Raw genomic sequence first — 14,509 nt, 5'->3', positions numbered from 1 at the left:
AATATAACAATGGAACACATTGCGGGAAAATGGCTGTAGCCCTAATACTAAGCCCCTTCTGTGTAAACTTCCCTTTTGTCTGTCTGTCTGTCTGTCTGTCTGTCTGTCTGTCTGTCTGTCTGTCTGTCTGTCTGTCTGTCTGTCTGTCTGTCTGTCTGTCTGTCTGTCTGTCTGTCTGTCTGTCTGTCTGTCTGTCTCTCTGCTTATTTTCACTGGAAATCGCTGAAACTGGAAAGTTCTTTCTAGGAATATATGGCCACGTTATCTCCTCAATGAAATCGATGAAGTTAAAATAAATCTCTCCTTCTCTCTCTCTCTCTCTCTCTCTCTCTCACTCTCTGTCTGTTTTGCTCTCTGTCGCTCGGTCTGATGCACACAAACACCCATCTATACACACACACACACACACACACACACACACACACACACACACACACACACACACACACACACACACACACACACATACACAAACACATACACATACACATACACATACAGACACAAATACAAACTCACACACACACACACACCCATCTACACACACACACACACACACACACACACACACACACACACACACACACACACACACACACACACACACACACACACACACACATACACAAACACATACACATACACATACACATACCCATACACACACAGACACAAATACAAACTCACACACACACACACACACACACACACACACACACACACACACACACACACACACACACACACACACACACACACACACACACACACACACACACAAAAACTGTATCTCTCTCTCTCACTCTTCATCCCCCCTCTCTCCCTCTCTCTCCCCCCTCCCCATACCCTCCCTCTCCCCCTCTCTCTCTCTCTCCCTCTCTCCCCCGCTCTAAATTAGTTTCACTGTTAATATCTGAAACAGGTAAGTCGGTTGAGATGTCTGTCAAGGCTGTCGTGTTCTTTAGGAAAAAGTCTGCCGAGTCAGGATCGCTTTAACTCACTTTATTTGGTAAAGTTTTGGACTAGTCTCTATGAAGCAAAAGGATGGGAAATGTATGGACACGCGTGGAGATACACTTAGGGCATCTGGAGGATGCGTCACCTGGAGCATTCTAGCCCCCTGGGCTACGTGTTGTGATTTATCTACTGGGCAGGCGGGGACTCAGTTACGTGCTCTGATTGGCTAAGCATGGTCCTGAACTCCCGCCCCCCTGGATCCCGGTAAGTGTCTTTATGCTGTCCCTTGCGGCTATGTGTTGGCATTGCAACTTTGTTTGTGGCTAAGTGCGGGAATTACACTGTTTTTTGTGGCCTTGAGCGTCTGGGTCTCTCGAATATCTTGACTGCTCGTATCTCTAGAATTGGTACATGAATGAATGGCTTCTTGTATGGGCCGGACGCCTCCCTAGGATGGGAAAGAAGCCTCTCTAGGCGCCAAGGACATATGTGGCCTGTTGGTATGAATGTGTGAATTATGTTACAAGGAACATATGACCGCCTTATCTCCTCAATAAATCAATGGTTGGAATAGATGACCTTCTCAGACGTGTCCACTGATCTCATGACACATTAAGACATAGAGTGGACCATAGTTCTCCTAGTCATCTCTTATTATGGCACGGTCGAATTACGTTAGTGTTAGCATCCAGCGTCTGTGTGGAAAGTTGCTTGCATGTACGACGCCGTTGTGTGACCAAACATAACGGACCGTTACCATGAATTAAACTAAACTAAAACGAACTAAGAAATATATAAAACAAATTTTAATATTGTTGCATTGGATATATTTAAATGTGAAATGTTAGATATTCACCTTTAATTCCTCGACGGTGTCTCCATCCATTCCGTCTAATCGACGGTTCGACCCTTTAAAGGGCATTCCGGTGGCAGTGCGCAACACGTGGGGCACGAAGTGGGGGTCACAAAGCCGCCAAAACCAACAGCCAGCAAAGAAGAAACCGCGGAAGGATCGTTACCTGACGTCTGAAGTCTGGAAGGGGTCACCTTAGGGTGCGTGACCGACACGCGCGCAGAAGAGTGAATGTTTGTTTGTGTGTGTGTGTGTGTGTGTGTGTGTGTGTGTGTGTGTGTGTGTGTGTGTGTGTGTGTGTGTGTGTGTGTGTGTGTGTGTGTGTGTGTGTGTGTGTGTGTGTGTGTGTGTGCGCGTGCGTGTGTGTGTGTGTGTGTGTTGGGGGGGGGGGGGGGGGGGGGCGGGTCACCCTGTCTCAAGCGGGAACTCCTGATCACTGCGCGTATTCCAATCCACATTCCATCACCCGCTCTCGTCCCGCAACGAATCCCGCTAAATCAAATGCCGTGGTCGCAATCAACGTCCCGGCAGATGTACCACAGGATGACGTAGAGGATGAGGAGGATGGCGAAGATGAAGAGCGCCACTAAGATCGTCTTGCACAGCGGCGATATGAGCGCGTGCATCTCTGCAGCAGCGCGCGAGGGGAGGGCAGTGGGGTGTCTCTTCAGCCCCCCTCTCTCTCCCCCCCCCCCCCCCCCCCCTCTCTCTCTCTCTCTCTCTCTCTCTCTCTCTCTCTCTCTCTCTCTCTCTCTCTCTCTCTCTCTCTCTCTCTCCTCAACGGTGATGCTGCAACTGTGAATGGACGACAGACACACGCGCACGCACGCATGCACACGTATGCAGACATGCACAAACAAACGCACTGAACTGATCAACGGATACCTCCCGACGCGTACACGCACGTGTGCGTGCCAACTTCAGTGGGCATAGGTAGAGTGTTTTGCATTGTGTTGGGTGAATGTGTGTATGAATGTATGAATGTATGGATTGGTGAATGATAGCGATTTTGGGATTGACTGGCGCAATGTGTGTGTTTCACGCACACACACACAAGAAACGCATCAACAGGTTATGACGCGAATTAAACGGGGGGGGGGGGGGTGATCTCTTCTCATTCATCACATGCACGCACGAACACACACACACACACACACACACACACACACACACACACACACACACACACACACACACACACACACACACACACACACACACACACACACACACACACACACACACACACACTAACTGCTGGCTGTCGTTTCATGACCTTGTCCCGGGATGTGTAGTGTAAGCTGGCACCACGTGATCTCCTTGATTAAGGTATCAATAAGTTGAATAAAATAGATCTGTCTGTCTGTCTGTCTGTCTGTCTGTCTGTCTGTCTGTCTGTCTGTCTGTCTGTCTGTCTGTCTGTCTGTCTGTCTGTCTGTCTGTCTGTCTGTCTGTCTGTCTGTCTGTCTGTCTGTCTCTCTCTCTCTCTCTCTCTCTCTCTCTCTCCTCTCTCTCTCTCTCTCTCTCTCTCTCTCTCTCTCTCTCTCTCTCTCTCTCTCTCTCTCTCTCTCTCTCGTTAATTGAGAGATAAGGAGGAGCCCGTGTCGCCTATACTCCAGGGGGAAACGTGTTGAGCTCTGCAGTCTAGATGGCGCCAGAGTTCCATACACCCACACACACACACACACACACACACACACACACACACACACACACACACACACACACACACACACACACACACACACACACACACACACACACACACACATATATATACATGCTCACACGCGCCCATGGACACACACACACACACACACACACACACACACACACACACACACACACACACACACACACACACACACACACACACACACACACACACACACACACACACACACACACACACACGCAAAATGTGTCTCTTTAACTTTGGTCGACGTCACTTCAACTTGTAGTTTTATATGCATATTATATAGTTTGTTTACGGAGTTTGTTTCTCAGGGCATGTGGTAGCCTACGTCACACATGGTTATCACCCTTTTAGTGAAAGTTGGTCAACTTTCAAGTCGGCATTTTTACGGTAAGCGGGTGTTGCCACACCCATACGTCTCCCACGTTGCAGAGTCTGGATTGTAACGCTATCCCGGTCTAGCACTAGGCAACTTCCGGTTGTGCTTATCCTGAGTTTTGACCAGCCAATAGCACCTAGAGCTGAGGTAAGATAAAGACAAAGACAGGGCTAAGTACATTTAATTTTTTAGGAAGATGTATCCCTCAATATATAACAGAAACAAAACGAAACGGATACTGCTCGACAGGAAGTCCCTCCCTCGCCAATAACGTACATTGGGTGCATCCCGCTCGACCGTGAGAGGAAAACGCCCAGGACCGCGTAACCAGACACCGAGCAGACACAGTTTTGCCCTCAGTCAGAAAGAAATCGAGCCATACTGCAACCAAATCGGATGATACGACCTAGATAACCGACAGAACTATTTTTTTTAAAGGGATTTCGTTCGTTATCCAAGCACAGTTTCGCAAAAAAGTTTGGCCACCATGAAGTTGTGTTTATGGATCGCGGCTCTTTTGCTGGTCGTCGTGGGCACCAACGCAGGTAACCTGGGTTTCTGATCTGCTCCTAGTTCGTGTACTTTCAAAGTAAACGTCTGCCACGCCTTAGCGTGACTTTAATGATTCCTTTAATTGCGTTTAAATAGTTTGCGGTACAATTGGGAAATCTCTACCCATTCCGCAGATCACAGAGTGCGTCTTATTCGCGCAAAATGCGATTTCATTTGACAATAAATATGTGAAACTAGATCCCGGTTCCACTGTTCAGTTTAGACCTTGGGCACACTCACTCACGCACACGGGACACGGGACGTACCATCTTGTGCGCTAACCTCCGCGTAAAAAGGGGTCACGTTTGGGGGGACCTGAGACAAATGAAACGAATTATCAAACTAATAGATAGATAGATAGATAGATAGATATATACTTTATTAATCCCGGGGGAAATTCAAGTATCCAGTAGCAGCCGGAAACACACATAAAAACAGTGCAGATGCAGTGCAAAAATACAGATATAAATAAATATAAATAAATAAATAAATAAAATGTCCATTATTGTTATCTATTGTCCTCCCTGCCTTTACTGGGAGCTGTTGTACAGTCTGATGGCCAGGGGGACGAAAGAGTTTTTTAGTCTATTAGTGGAGCTGGACTGGGACAGCAGTCGGCCACTGAAAACACTCACATAATTAGACTAACTAAACCGGGACTAATAGACAGTTTAGTTAGTCCAAACTAAGCGTTTGGTTTAGTGAATGGTCGGTTCGTTTTAGTGTTTGCAGAACTGTGTTTGCAGAAGAGGTCTCAATATGGGGTCTAAATATACCCTCTGGCTGTCAGATGTTAAGCACGTGAGCAATACAATGTGCGCGTGGACTGGGTAACCGGAGTGGGTACTGGGACTTGGTACTGGGACTTGGTACTGGGTACTGGACAGGGTAGGCTACTGGGTACTGACCACCAGACATACCAAGCTTTGTTCCAAAGTAGCCCACCCTGTTAAAGGTGGCAGGGCTGATCAACTATATCTATATATCTATATCCATATCACTATCCTTATCTATCTATGTCTATATATAGCTATGTCTTTATCTATATATATTTATCCATCCCTATCTATCTATTTCTCTATATTTATATCTATATATCTTTCTCTATATCTATCTATCTATATCTCTATATTTATATCTATATATCTTTCTCTATATCTATCTATCTATATTTATATCTATCTATCTTTCTCTGTATCTATCTATCTATGTCTCTATATTTATATCTATAGATCTTTCTCTATATCTATCTATCTATATTTATATCTATCTATCTTTCTCTGTATCTATCTATCTATGTCTCTATATTTATATCTATACATCTTTCTCTGTATCTATATATATTTCTCTATATCTATCTATCTATCTATCTATCTATATCTCTATATTTATATCTATATATCTTTCTCTATATCTATATCTCTATATCTATCTCAATCTAACTATCATGCTTTATCGTGAGAACTTCTTATTTTCTTATTTTTCTAAAAATGTATAATTCTCCATCTTCTTGCTGGCTTAATCATTGTTAATAATTATTATTATTACGTTGTGAGCACTTTACAACAATTTTGCATGAATAAATCATTCATTAACGTTAGTTGATTCAGTAATAAGCATTAATTGATTAATTAAAACTTTGCTAAAGGTGAAGAACTCATCTGCTAAATGTGTTCATGTTCACAAGGCTTACATTAGTAAACAAGGTTAGGGTTGGGTTCAACCCTGACACAATATAGCGTGGCTTATTACTGTTAACTAACCTTAACTAATAGTTCATTAATCTACCCTTAATGTAAGGTGTGAAATTAAACTGTAAAAAATGAACGTTCAGAATTCAGACCGAGCTCGCCTTTCATCTCAAAACAATGCACGTTTTCTTCAGTCCTTTTCTCTGGCGAACACCTCGGGAGGCTGGGTGTGGGTTTGTTGCGGTGAAGAGCTTCAGCGGTGACCCATTCCAGTGTAAGCTCCCTATAGCATGACTCAGTGGGCGAAGAAAAGCCGCCGCCCGTGGTAGCTATCACGCTACGGCGAGCATAGTGGGTAAATAGCATCGTTACCCACGGAACCAAAATAGTTACCTGTTTTGTGACCTATAAACCAGCTCTATGAGTAGGCAATGAGTTTGTGAACATCGCAGTGTGAAATAATCCTTTGATTTTAGAGGCGTAGCAGCACGCGATAAGCTAATTTGCGAAATTCATCGGTTTTTCGAGGGAATGTATTGCAGATTGGGATTTTTTCCAGAAATACTGTTTTTTGGGTGGAAGAAAATCGGATGAAACAAACAAAATAGAGAGAGAAAGCTCCTTTCTGACCGGTAGCCTATCATGTTTTAACGCAGCTCCCTTCAGATCAGGGCTGTCAAACATACGGCCTGCGGGCCAGAACCGGCCTGCCGACGGGTCCAAAACAAAAAGGAAATCCTCTGGCACACAGCCAGTCCTTTAAACTGCTGCCTCTTACTTCTGGCATGCGGCCCATCCTTAGTTTAGACAAGGTCACCTTCTTCTGCCTTCTGGCCATGTTGCGCAATACAATTTTAAAATCTCCCTATTTATCCATTTTTATTTTATATTTATTTATAATATTCATCATTTCTGTTAAAACTTGTATTATATTTTAGTTTACATTTCACTGCACATCCTGTCTAAGTATGTGATCAATAAAAACCTTTCATTCTGAATCTGAATCTGTATGGACAACGTGGAATAGCCATAATTAGATAATGTACAATAAGTGTTTAGAATTTAGAATTTAGAATTAGTAAATAGAGTTTGCTGTCATTTTGGTTATCCTCATTAACATATATGAGTAATAGTCGTCTGTTTTGAGAAGGGATGAAATCACAACAAACCGTTGCTTCTTACAGATGGTGAACTCGATCTTATGGATGCCTTCGGACTCGGTAAGAAAAAAAAATGAACCCTGAAATTACAGAACAGACAAACAAATGCTATCTCTAGCTGTAGCAAAGCGTTGTGTAGCAAGGCTCATAGACTGAAATGACCTGGACCTGGCACTAGTGGTTGACGATACCAGTGGATGTTGTCCCATCATAGTTATATTGTATTGTTTTATTATTATATCATAGATGCTGATTCTTCATCTTTTTATGATTCTTTCAGACCCAGAGCCTGAGACTGAGAAGCCAAAGAAACCTATTTCAGGCGGCGGTACGTTAGCAAACAAACTGTTATGATGTTTTAAAGGTATAGATATAAACCTACTTCAGGCAGTGGTGACTCTGGTCCACTAAACTGTCAGCATGTGTTAAAGATATATATTTGATTATTTATCAACAACGGTCAAAATGCTCATTAAGTAGATTTTAGTAAGAGTGTTTTGAACGTATAATATAATCTATCTATATATCAGACCGGGATTAAATCACATCAAACCTTCCTTTCTCTCTAGGGGGTGAATTTGATCTCATGGACGCCTTCGGACTCGGTAAGATTTTCTGTTCAGTAAAATTGCAAAACAGACGAACCGACAAACTCCTCTTAACATGAACGCGCGTTCACTGCACTCACAACGTTGTTGGATGGTAACTGTCCACTGACACGGTGCTGAAACGGGCTCTGTAGGAGGGGGAGACGCAGGAATGTTGCTGGAAAATTGGGTTAAAAAGGGTTAAAATATCTCCCCCTCAAGGCCAACAGCAGAGTAGCCTACGAAAAGAATAGACTGGAATAACATGAATGCTAAACATATATAAACACAATTGATTAGGCCTAGGCCGACATATGCTATATCAGTCCTAATCCTGAACACACTGTGCGTACATTTCAACCTCTTGGATGCTCTGGATCCAGGTGAGGTTCGTGCACACGCACGCACACACACACACACACTAACACACACACACACACACACACACACACACACACACACACACACACACACACACACACACACACACACACACACACACACACACACACACACACACACAGAACACGATTCTTACATAATTTCATGTCATTTTATGACGTAGCTAAATGCTCATCTCTTGCTTTTCAGACCCAACAAACCCTCCCAAGGTCCCAGAGAAAGCCAAGCCCAAATCCAACGGTTTGTACGGCCTTCACTCCAGGAGAGAACACTGTCTTCGGTTAAAAGCTTGCTGCAAAGTGCAACGAAATCTTCCAGAACACATGTTGTTCGCAAGACACTCGTACACAGAGACCCCTTATTTTTTATATAACTATCTATGTATCTATCTAACTACAGATAACTTATTAAGATTCAGACTATAGATAATAATTAACAACACTGTTCTCTCTGGCTCTTAATGTATGCACTTAATGTATGTTGTACGTCCTGGCACTTAAAAATAGTACATTGCATTGTGTAGCATCTTACCCTAGCTATCCTTTATCCTGCTGCTTAACGCTGCTCAGCTCGGCCGTCACTGAAGCCCTTTAGCTGAGTATAAAAGAGCAGAAGGGGGCCACATTCGTAAACGAAAGAACTCAGAATCATCCCCCTACATTTCTCCACCAATAAGTGTGACCTTTCACACACCTGTGATTGAGAGGCAAGGTAACCGGTTAGAAATGAGCCGGGAGCAGTTTATAATCTAAACCGCCTCACACAGACTTAATTAAAAGTACAGTAAACTCTTACCACAGAGCATTCCTCGGATGTCTGGCATTTCTAAGAAAGGACACTAAAATGCTAGCTCTTAAATCTGACCTACAGCATAATTATTAAGGAGGAGTTCAAGATGGTTTTGGGGGGATCATAGAGGCATAGGCAATCAACTCGCCACCCAAAGGCACAGGGTTCGATCCCTATTTGTATGTACTTATAGGTTGGATTTAATGACCTGTATCTGAGTTCAATGTCTAGTGTCTAACCCTTACCTGCTCCTTTCTGACCGGAAGCCTATCATGTTTTAGCACAGCTCCCTTCAGATCAGGGCTGTCAAACATACGGCCTGCGGGCCAGAACCGGCCTGCCGACGGGTCCAAAACAAAAAGGAAATCCTCTGGCACACAGCCAGTCCTTTAAACTGCTGCCTCTTACTTCTGGCATGCGGCCCATCCTTAGTTTAGACAAGGTCACCTTCTGGCCATGTTGCGCAATACAATTTTTAAATCTCCCTATTTATCCATTTTTATTTTATATTTATTTATAATATTCATAATTTCTGTTAAAACTTGTATTGTATTTTAGTTTACATTTCACTGCACATCCTGTCTGAGTATGTGATCAATAAAAACCTTTGAATCTGAATCTGAACCTGTATAGATAACGTGGAATAGCCATAATTAGATAATGTACAATTAGTGTTTAGAGTTTGCTGTCATTTTAGTTTTCATCATTAACATATATGAGTAATAGTCGTCTGTTTTGAGAAGGGATGAAATCACAACAAACCGTTGCTTCTTACAGATGGTGAACTCGATCTTATGGATGCCTTCGGACTAGGTAAGAAAAAACTATGAACCCTGAAATTACAGAACAGACAAACAAATGCTATCTCTAGCTGTAGCAAAGCGTTGTGTAGCAAGGCTCATAGACTGAAATGACCTGGACCTGGCACTAGTGGTTGACGATACCAGTGGATGTTTTCCCATCATAGTTATATTGTATTATTTTATTATTATATCATAGATGCTGATTCTTCATCTTTTTATGATTCTTTCAGACCCAGAGCCTGAGACCGAGAAACCAAAGAAACCTATTTCAGGCGGCGGTACGTTACCCAACAAACTGTTATGATGTTTTAAAGGTATAGATATAAACCTACCTCAGGCGGCGGTACGTTAGGAAACAAACTGTTATGATGTTTTAACGGTATACACAACTTTGTTTGTTGTGTACAAAGTAAAAGTATTATATATGAAAGAATGAATTAACAGGTTCTCCTCAATGTTGTCTGTCTCCAGGGGACGGTGGATTTGATCTTGGCGATGCTCTTGGCCCAGGTAAAGAAGCTGAGCTCTTCTAGGATAGAACTCTTGCGGGACCCTATCGTGTCTGTCTGGTGTTTGTATGTGGCGGTGTTAATTATTTTTCTTTGCTGCTTTCTGATAAATTCATAGCGTAATGGATATCGTTAGCCTCATAGCATAAGTATATACATTTTTACACTGCCAAGCAGTGTAAAAATGGGAGAAGGCGGGGCTGCGCACGGAGTCTAGACCTCTTTAGAATAATTTGCACACTCTCGAATGTTTTTTTTTTTTTTCATGAATGAAGACACCCGTGTCTTCATTCATGAAAAATTATGAATGAAAATTATGATTAACTATTTACAAGTGGAAAAACGCCAACATATTCTTTATTTTGCTGAGCATTCGTGTTTTATCCCGACAAAAGTCTCGTAAGAACATTTCCTCTGGTCTCTCTCGTAGATCGCACCATCTTTCAACGTCTTTGTTTAATGCGACTGCAGCACCTTCTCTCACATGATCAACAGCTCGCGGATTTCACTTTCTCTCCAGTTAGAACTGCCCATGATGATATCGCTGCGTTGTCACTTTACCGCAGCAACACCTCTACCCAAGCCCCCCCCTGGAACCGCGGAGCCATCGCATTTACATCAGATTCAAAATGAAACCAAATAAATGTGTGTAGGGTCCGGGAGGGTAAATTGGGGTGCTAGCTCAAGCAGGCAATTTCCCTCGGGCAGTGTAAACGCGCGGACCGTGCCGCGAAAAAGGCGTGCATACGACGGCATATTTGGAAGTGTAAAAATGCCTTATGATGGTGCTGGTAATGTTAGCGGAAAAGCGCGCGCCGTTCAGGCACGCATCGCAGCAGTTTCCCACAGCAGTCTAAGTTCACTGCAGAAAACACGCTCTCAACTTGGCGATTGTGCACCATCAGGGATGTTTGTAACTGTCCATTAGACGCGGTCCGATAAATAATGACCTTCATCACAGCCTCACCGAAGCGCCTACAGTGCTTTATGGCAAACAATTGAATTTAAATCAGAGGGTAGACAGCAATTGCAGCTCGAAAGCGACATCCCACACAAGAGCAATGGAATCATTAGATTTTATTATATGCCTTGTGACGTGGTGTTTGATCGGTTCATTTCGGCGGCCCGTGTATTTTTGGAATTTTAAATTGTTGTTGTTGACTTCTAACATGTCTTTGTCTTTGCTGTTTAAATCTAACAGTAGTCTATGATTAATATATGGGCGGTAACCAGTGTTTTGGGGATATTGCGAAACTGCGCCAGCTGGGCATTCCGTGGTATTGGATGTGTTTTAATAAAACGCATTCAATACACGGACTGGTGACGCCACTGAGGCTATAGTAGGCTAACGATGCTCTCAGCACCCTACGAGTACCCCTGGAGTCCTCGTTAGCTACGGGCGGTTTAACGACGTTCGTTACCAACGATGCTTCCGGGAAACGGTGTGAAAACTACGATGCACATGCGACGCACTTCAAGACGTACAAGGCTAACTTAGGCTAACGATGCTTTCTGGCCACGGGGCCCTGGACATATCTGTATATCTGTAGGCAATGCTAATCAATATTGGTATCAATAATGCTACATACAATCACATCCTTTAACTGATATATTCTACAAATAAGACACTGGATGTGTACAATTCCAGTGGCATATTTATAGTTTGCCTTGAATTAAATGATGCTGACACTTAATTTCCTGGCCTTTTATGATCCATTCAGATCCAGAGCCCGAAAAACCCAAGAAACCAACTTCAGGTGGTGGTGGTAAGCTAGCAAACAAATTGTTATGTGTTAAAGGTATATGTAAACCTACTTCACGTGGTGGTTGTTATCAAACAAAGCTTGTGTTATGTGATTATTTATCAACAACGTAAAACATGCGCGTAAAGTTATTTTTAGTGGCAGTGTTTTGACCATCGATAACAGAGCTGTGCTGACCAGATGACATTATCTACAGTAATCAATAATCTAATGTGAGTTAGCAAATTAGGGTTTTGTTTTTAAGACAATTTCATTAGAATCAAGTTACCTCAATGGTATATCTATATACACGTTTATTTTTATTTTATTTTATTCTTCATCTATTTACATATAAACAATATATATATATGTTTCATACCAGTATGAATTAATTGTATTCATATATATTTTTGATTAGATTTATCATATGTATATATATATATGTTTTATATTTATTGATTGACTGAGGCATCACCCAGTCCCTTTCAAACCAGCCAGCAGATCATCGCATAATTCTCTCAAAAGTCGATCCTTGGTGTTTCCGTTGGTACAGTCCAGTAGATCCATGGTGTACCAGTTGGTACGGTCCAGTAGATCCATGGGGTACCAGTTGGTACGGTCCAGTAGATCCATGGTGTACCAGTTGGTACGGTCCAGTAGATCCATGGGGTACCAGTTGGTACGGTCCAGTAGATCCATGGTGTACCACTTGGTACGGTCCAGTAGATACATGGGGTACCAGTTGGTACGGTCCAGTAGATCCATGGTGTACCAGTTGGTACGGTCCAGTAGATCCATGGGGTACCACTTGGTACGGTCCAGTAGATCCATGGGGTACCAGTTGGTACGGTCCAGTAGATCCATGGGGTACCAGTTGGTATGGTCCAGTAGATCCATGGTGTACCAGTTGGTACGGTCCAGTAGATCCATGGGGTACCAGTCGGTACGGTCCAGTAGATCCATGGGGTACCAGTCGGTACGGTCCAGTAGATCCATGGGGTACCAGTCGGTACGGTCCAGTAGATCCATGGGGTACCAGTCGGTACGGTCCAGTAGATCCATGGGGTACCAGTCGGTACGGTCCAGTAGATCCATGGTGTACCTGTCGGTACGGTCCAGTAGATCCATGGTGTACCTGTCGGTACGGTCCAGTAGATCCATGGGGTACCAGTTGGTACGGTCCAGTAGATCCATGGTGTACCTGTTGGTACGGTCCAGTAGATCCATGGTGTACCAGTTGGTACGGTCCAGTAGATCCATGGGGTACCAGTTGGTACGGTCCAGTAGATCCATGGTGTACCTGTTGGTACGGTCCAGTAGATCCATGGTGTACCAGTTGGTACAGTCCATAAATAGCAGACTCTCAGTCATGCGCAAAAACCGCAAGAAGAAAATGATAAAACTACAAAGAGCACATGAGAAACAGAATAAACTCTTCTTCACCACAAGTTACAGTGAGGCTGGGTGGAACACAATTTTGTTTGTTGTGTACAAAGTAAAAGTATATTATTATGAATGAATGAATTAAAAGGTTTCTCCTCAACGTTGTCCGTCACCAGGGGACGGTGGATTTGATCTTGGCGATGCTCTCGGCCCAGGTAAAGAAGCTGAGCTCTTCTAGGATAGAACTCTTGCGGGACCTGGTGTCTGCCTGGTGTTTGTATGTGGCGGTGTTAATTATTTTTCTTTGCTGCTTTCTGTTAAATTCATAGCGTAATGGATATTGTTAGCCTCATAGCATTATTTCATAAGTCAAAATTTGGCCAAATTGTGATGCCTAACCTAACTGCTCTCCTGACGCTGCTGATTCACTCCGCCTTATTGGTTACATCCTAAGCCAATCAGAGTGCTTCTTGCATTCCATAATCACTATCTGCCTAAGTCATCTATTGGACTAAAATATGACCCAGGCAATTATGTTATGAGGCTAACGATTTTTCTGATAGATCAACAAATTGATCGCTTTGTAATCTTGGTTTGTTTGTGGCGCTTCTTGGTGATCAATTCTTGCCTTCAGTTGTGTGTCTTTGGTGATCAATTCTTGCCTCCATTTGTTGTCGTTGGTGATCAATTCCTGCCTTGTTTTGTGCGTTATTGATGTTCAATTCTTGCCTTGTTGTGTGTCATTGGAGATTTGGTTCCTCGGTTCTTCTTTGGTTCCTACAGTGGTCTTCTGGTTCTTTTTTGGTTCTTGCAGTGGGTCTGAAAAACATAAAGTCATGCGTCATCATTCTATATGCTAATGCTAAGGTCTGTTTCCTCTGACCTTTGACCCACAGACCCCGACCCCAAACCAGCCGTTCCCCCAAAGACCGGTAAGTCACTCAACCTTAATTCTAGAGAACCATCCGTTCTATAGAACCACCATCATAGAACCATGATGGTTCTA

The 14,509-nt window shown here is 43.2% G+C and overlaps 1 protein-coding gene across 1 annotated transcript in view; it reads left to right on the top strand.

Moving 5' to 3' along the window:
* The first annotated feature begins 4,213 nt into the window (after window positions 1-4,213).
* The window catches only part of cd99 (CD99 molecule), a 14,810-nt gene continuing 4,514 nt past the window's right edge, over window positions 4,214-14,509 (top strand). Inside the window, exons 1-11 of the mRNA XM_056593887.1 lie at window positions 4,214-4,430; window positions 7,313-7,348; window positions 7,569-7,616; window positions 7,858-7,893; window positions 8,467-8,517; window positions 9,844-9,879; window positions 10,100-10,147; window positions 10,341-10,379; window positions 12,100-12,144; window positions 13,680-13,718; window positions 14,400-14,435. Coding sequence (XP_056449862.1) covers window positions 4,373-4,430; window positions 7,313-7,348; window positions 7,569-7,616; window positions 7,858-7,893; window positions 8,467-8,517; window positions 9,844-9,879; window positions 10,100-10,147; window positions 10,341-10,379; window positions 12,100-12,144; window positions 13,680-13,718; window positions 14,400-14,435 — 472 coding nt within the window. The 5' untranslated portion in view covers window positions 4,214-4,372. The remainder of the gene's footprint in view (window positions 4,431-7,312; window positions 7,349-7,568; window positions 7,617-7,857; window positions 7,894-8,466; window positions 8,518-9,843; window positions 9,880-10,099; window positions 10,148-10,340; window positions 10,380-12,099; window positions 12,145-13,679; window positions 13,719-14,399; window positions 14,436-14,509) is intronic.

Source organism: Gadus chalcogrammus, chromosome 7 (assembly GCF_026213295.1).
Source record: "Gadus chalcogrammus isolate NIFS_2021 chromosome 7, NIFS_Gcha_1.0, whole genome shotgun sequence".
In the NCBI taxonomy this organism is placed as follows: Eukaryota; Metazoa; Chordata; class Actinopteri; order Gadiformes; family Gadidae; genus Gadus; species Gadus chalcogrammus.
Note: the sequence above shows the minus strand (reverse complement) of the source record. Positions and strands in the feature narration are given on the sequence as shown.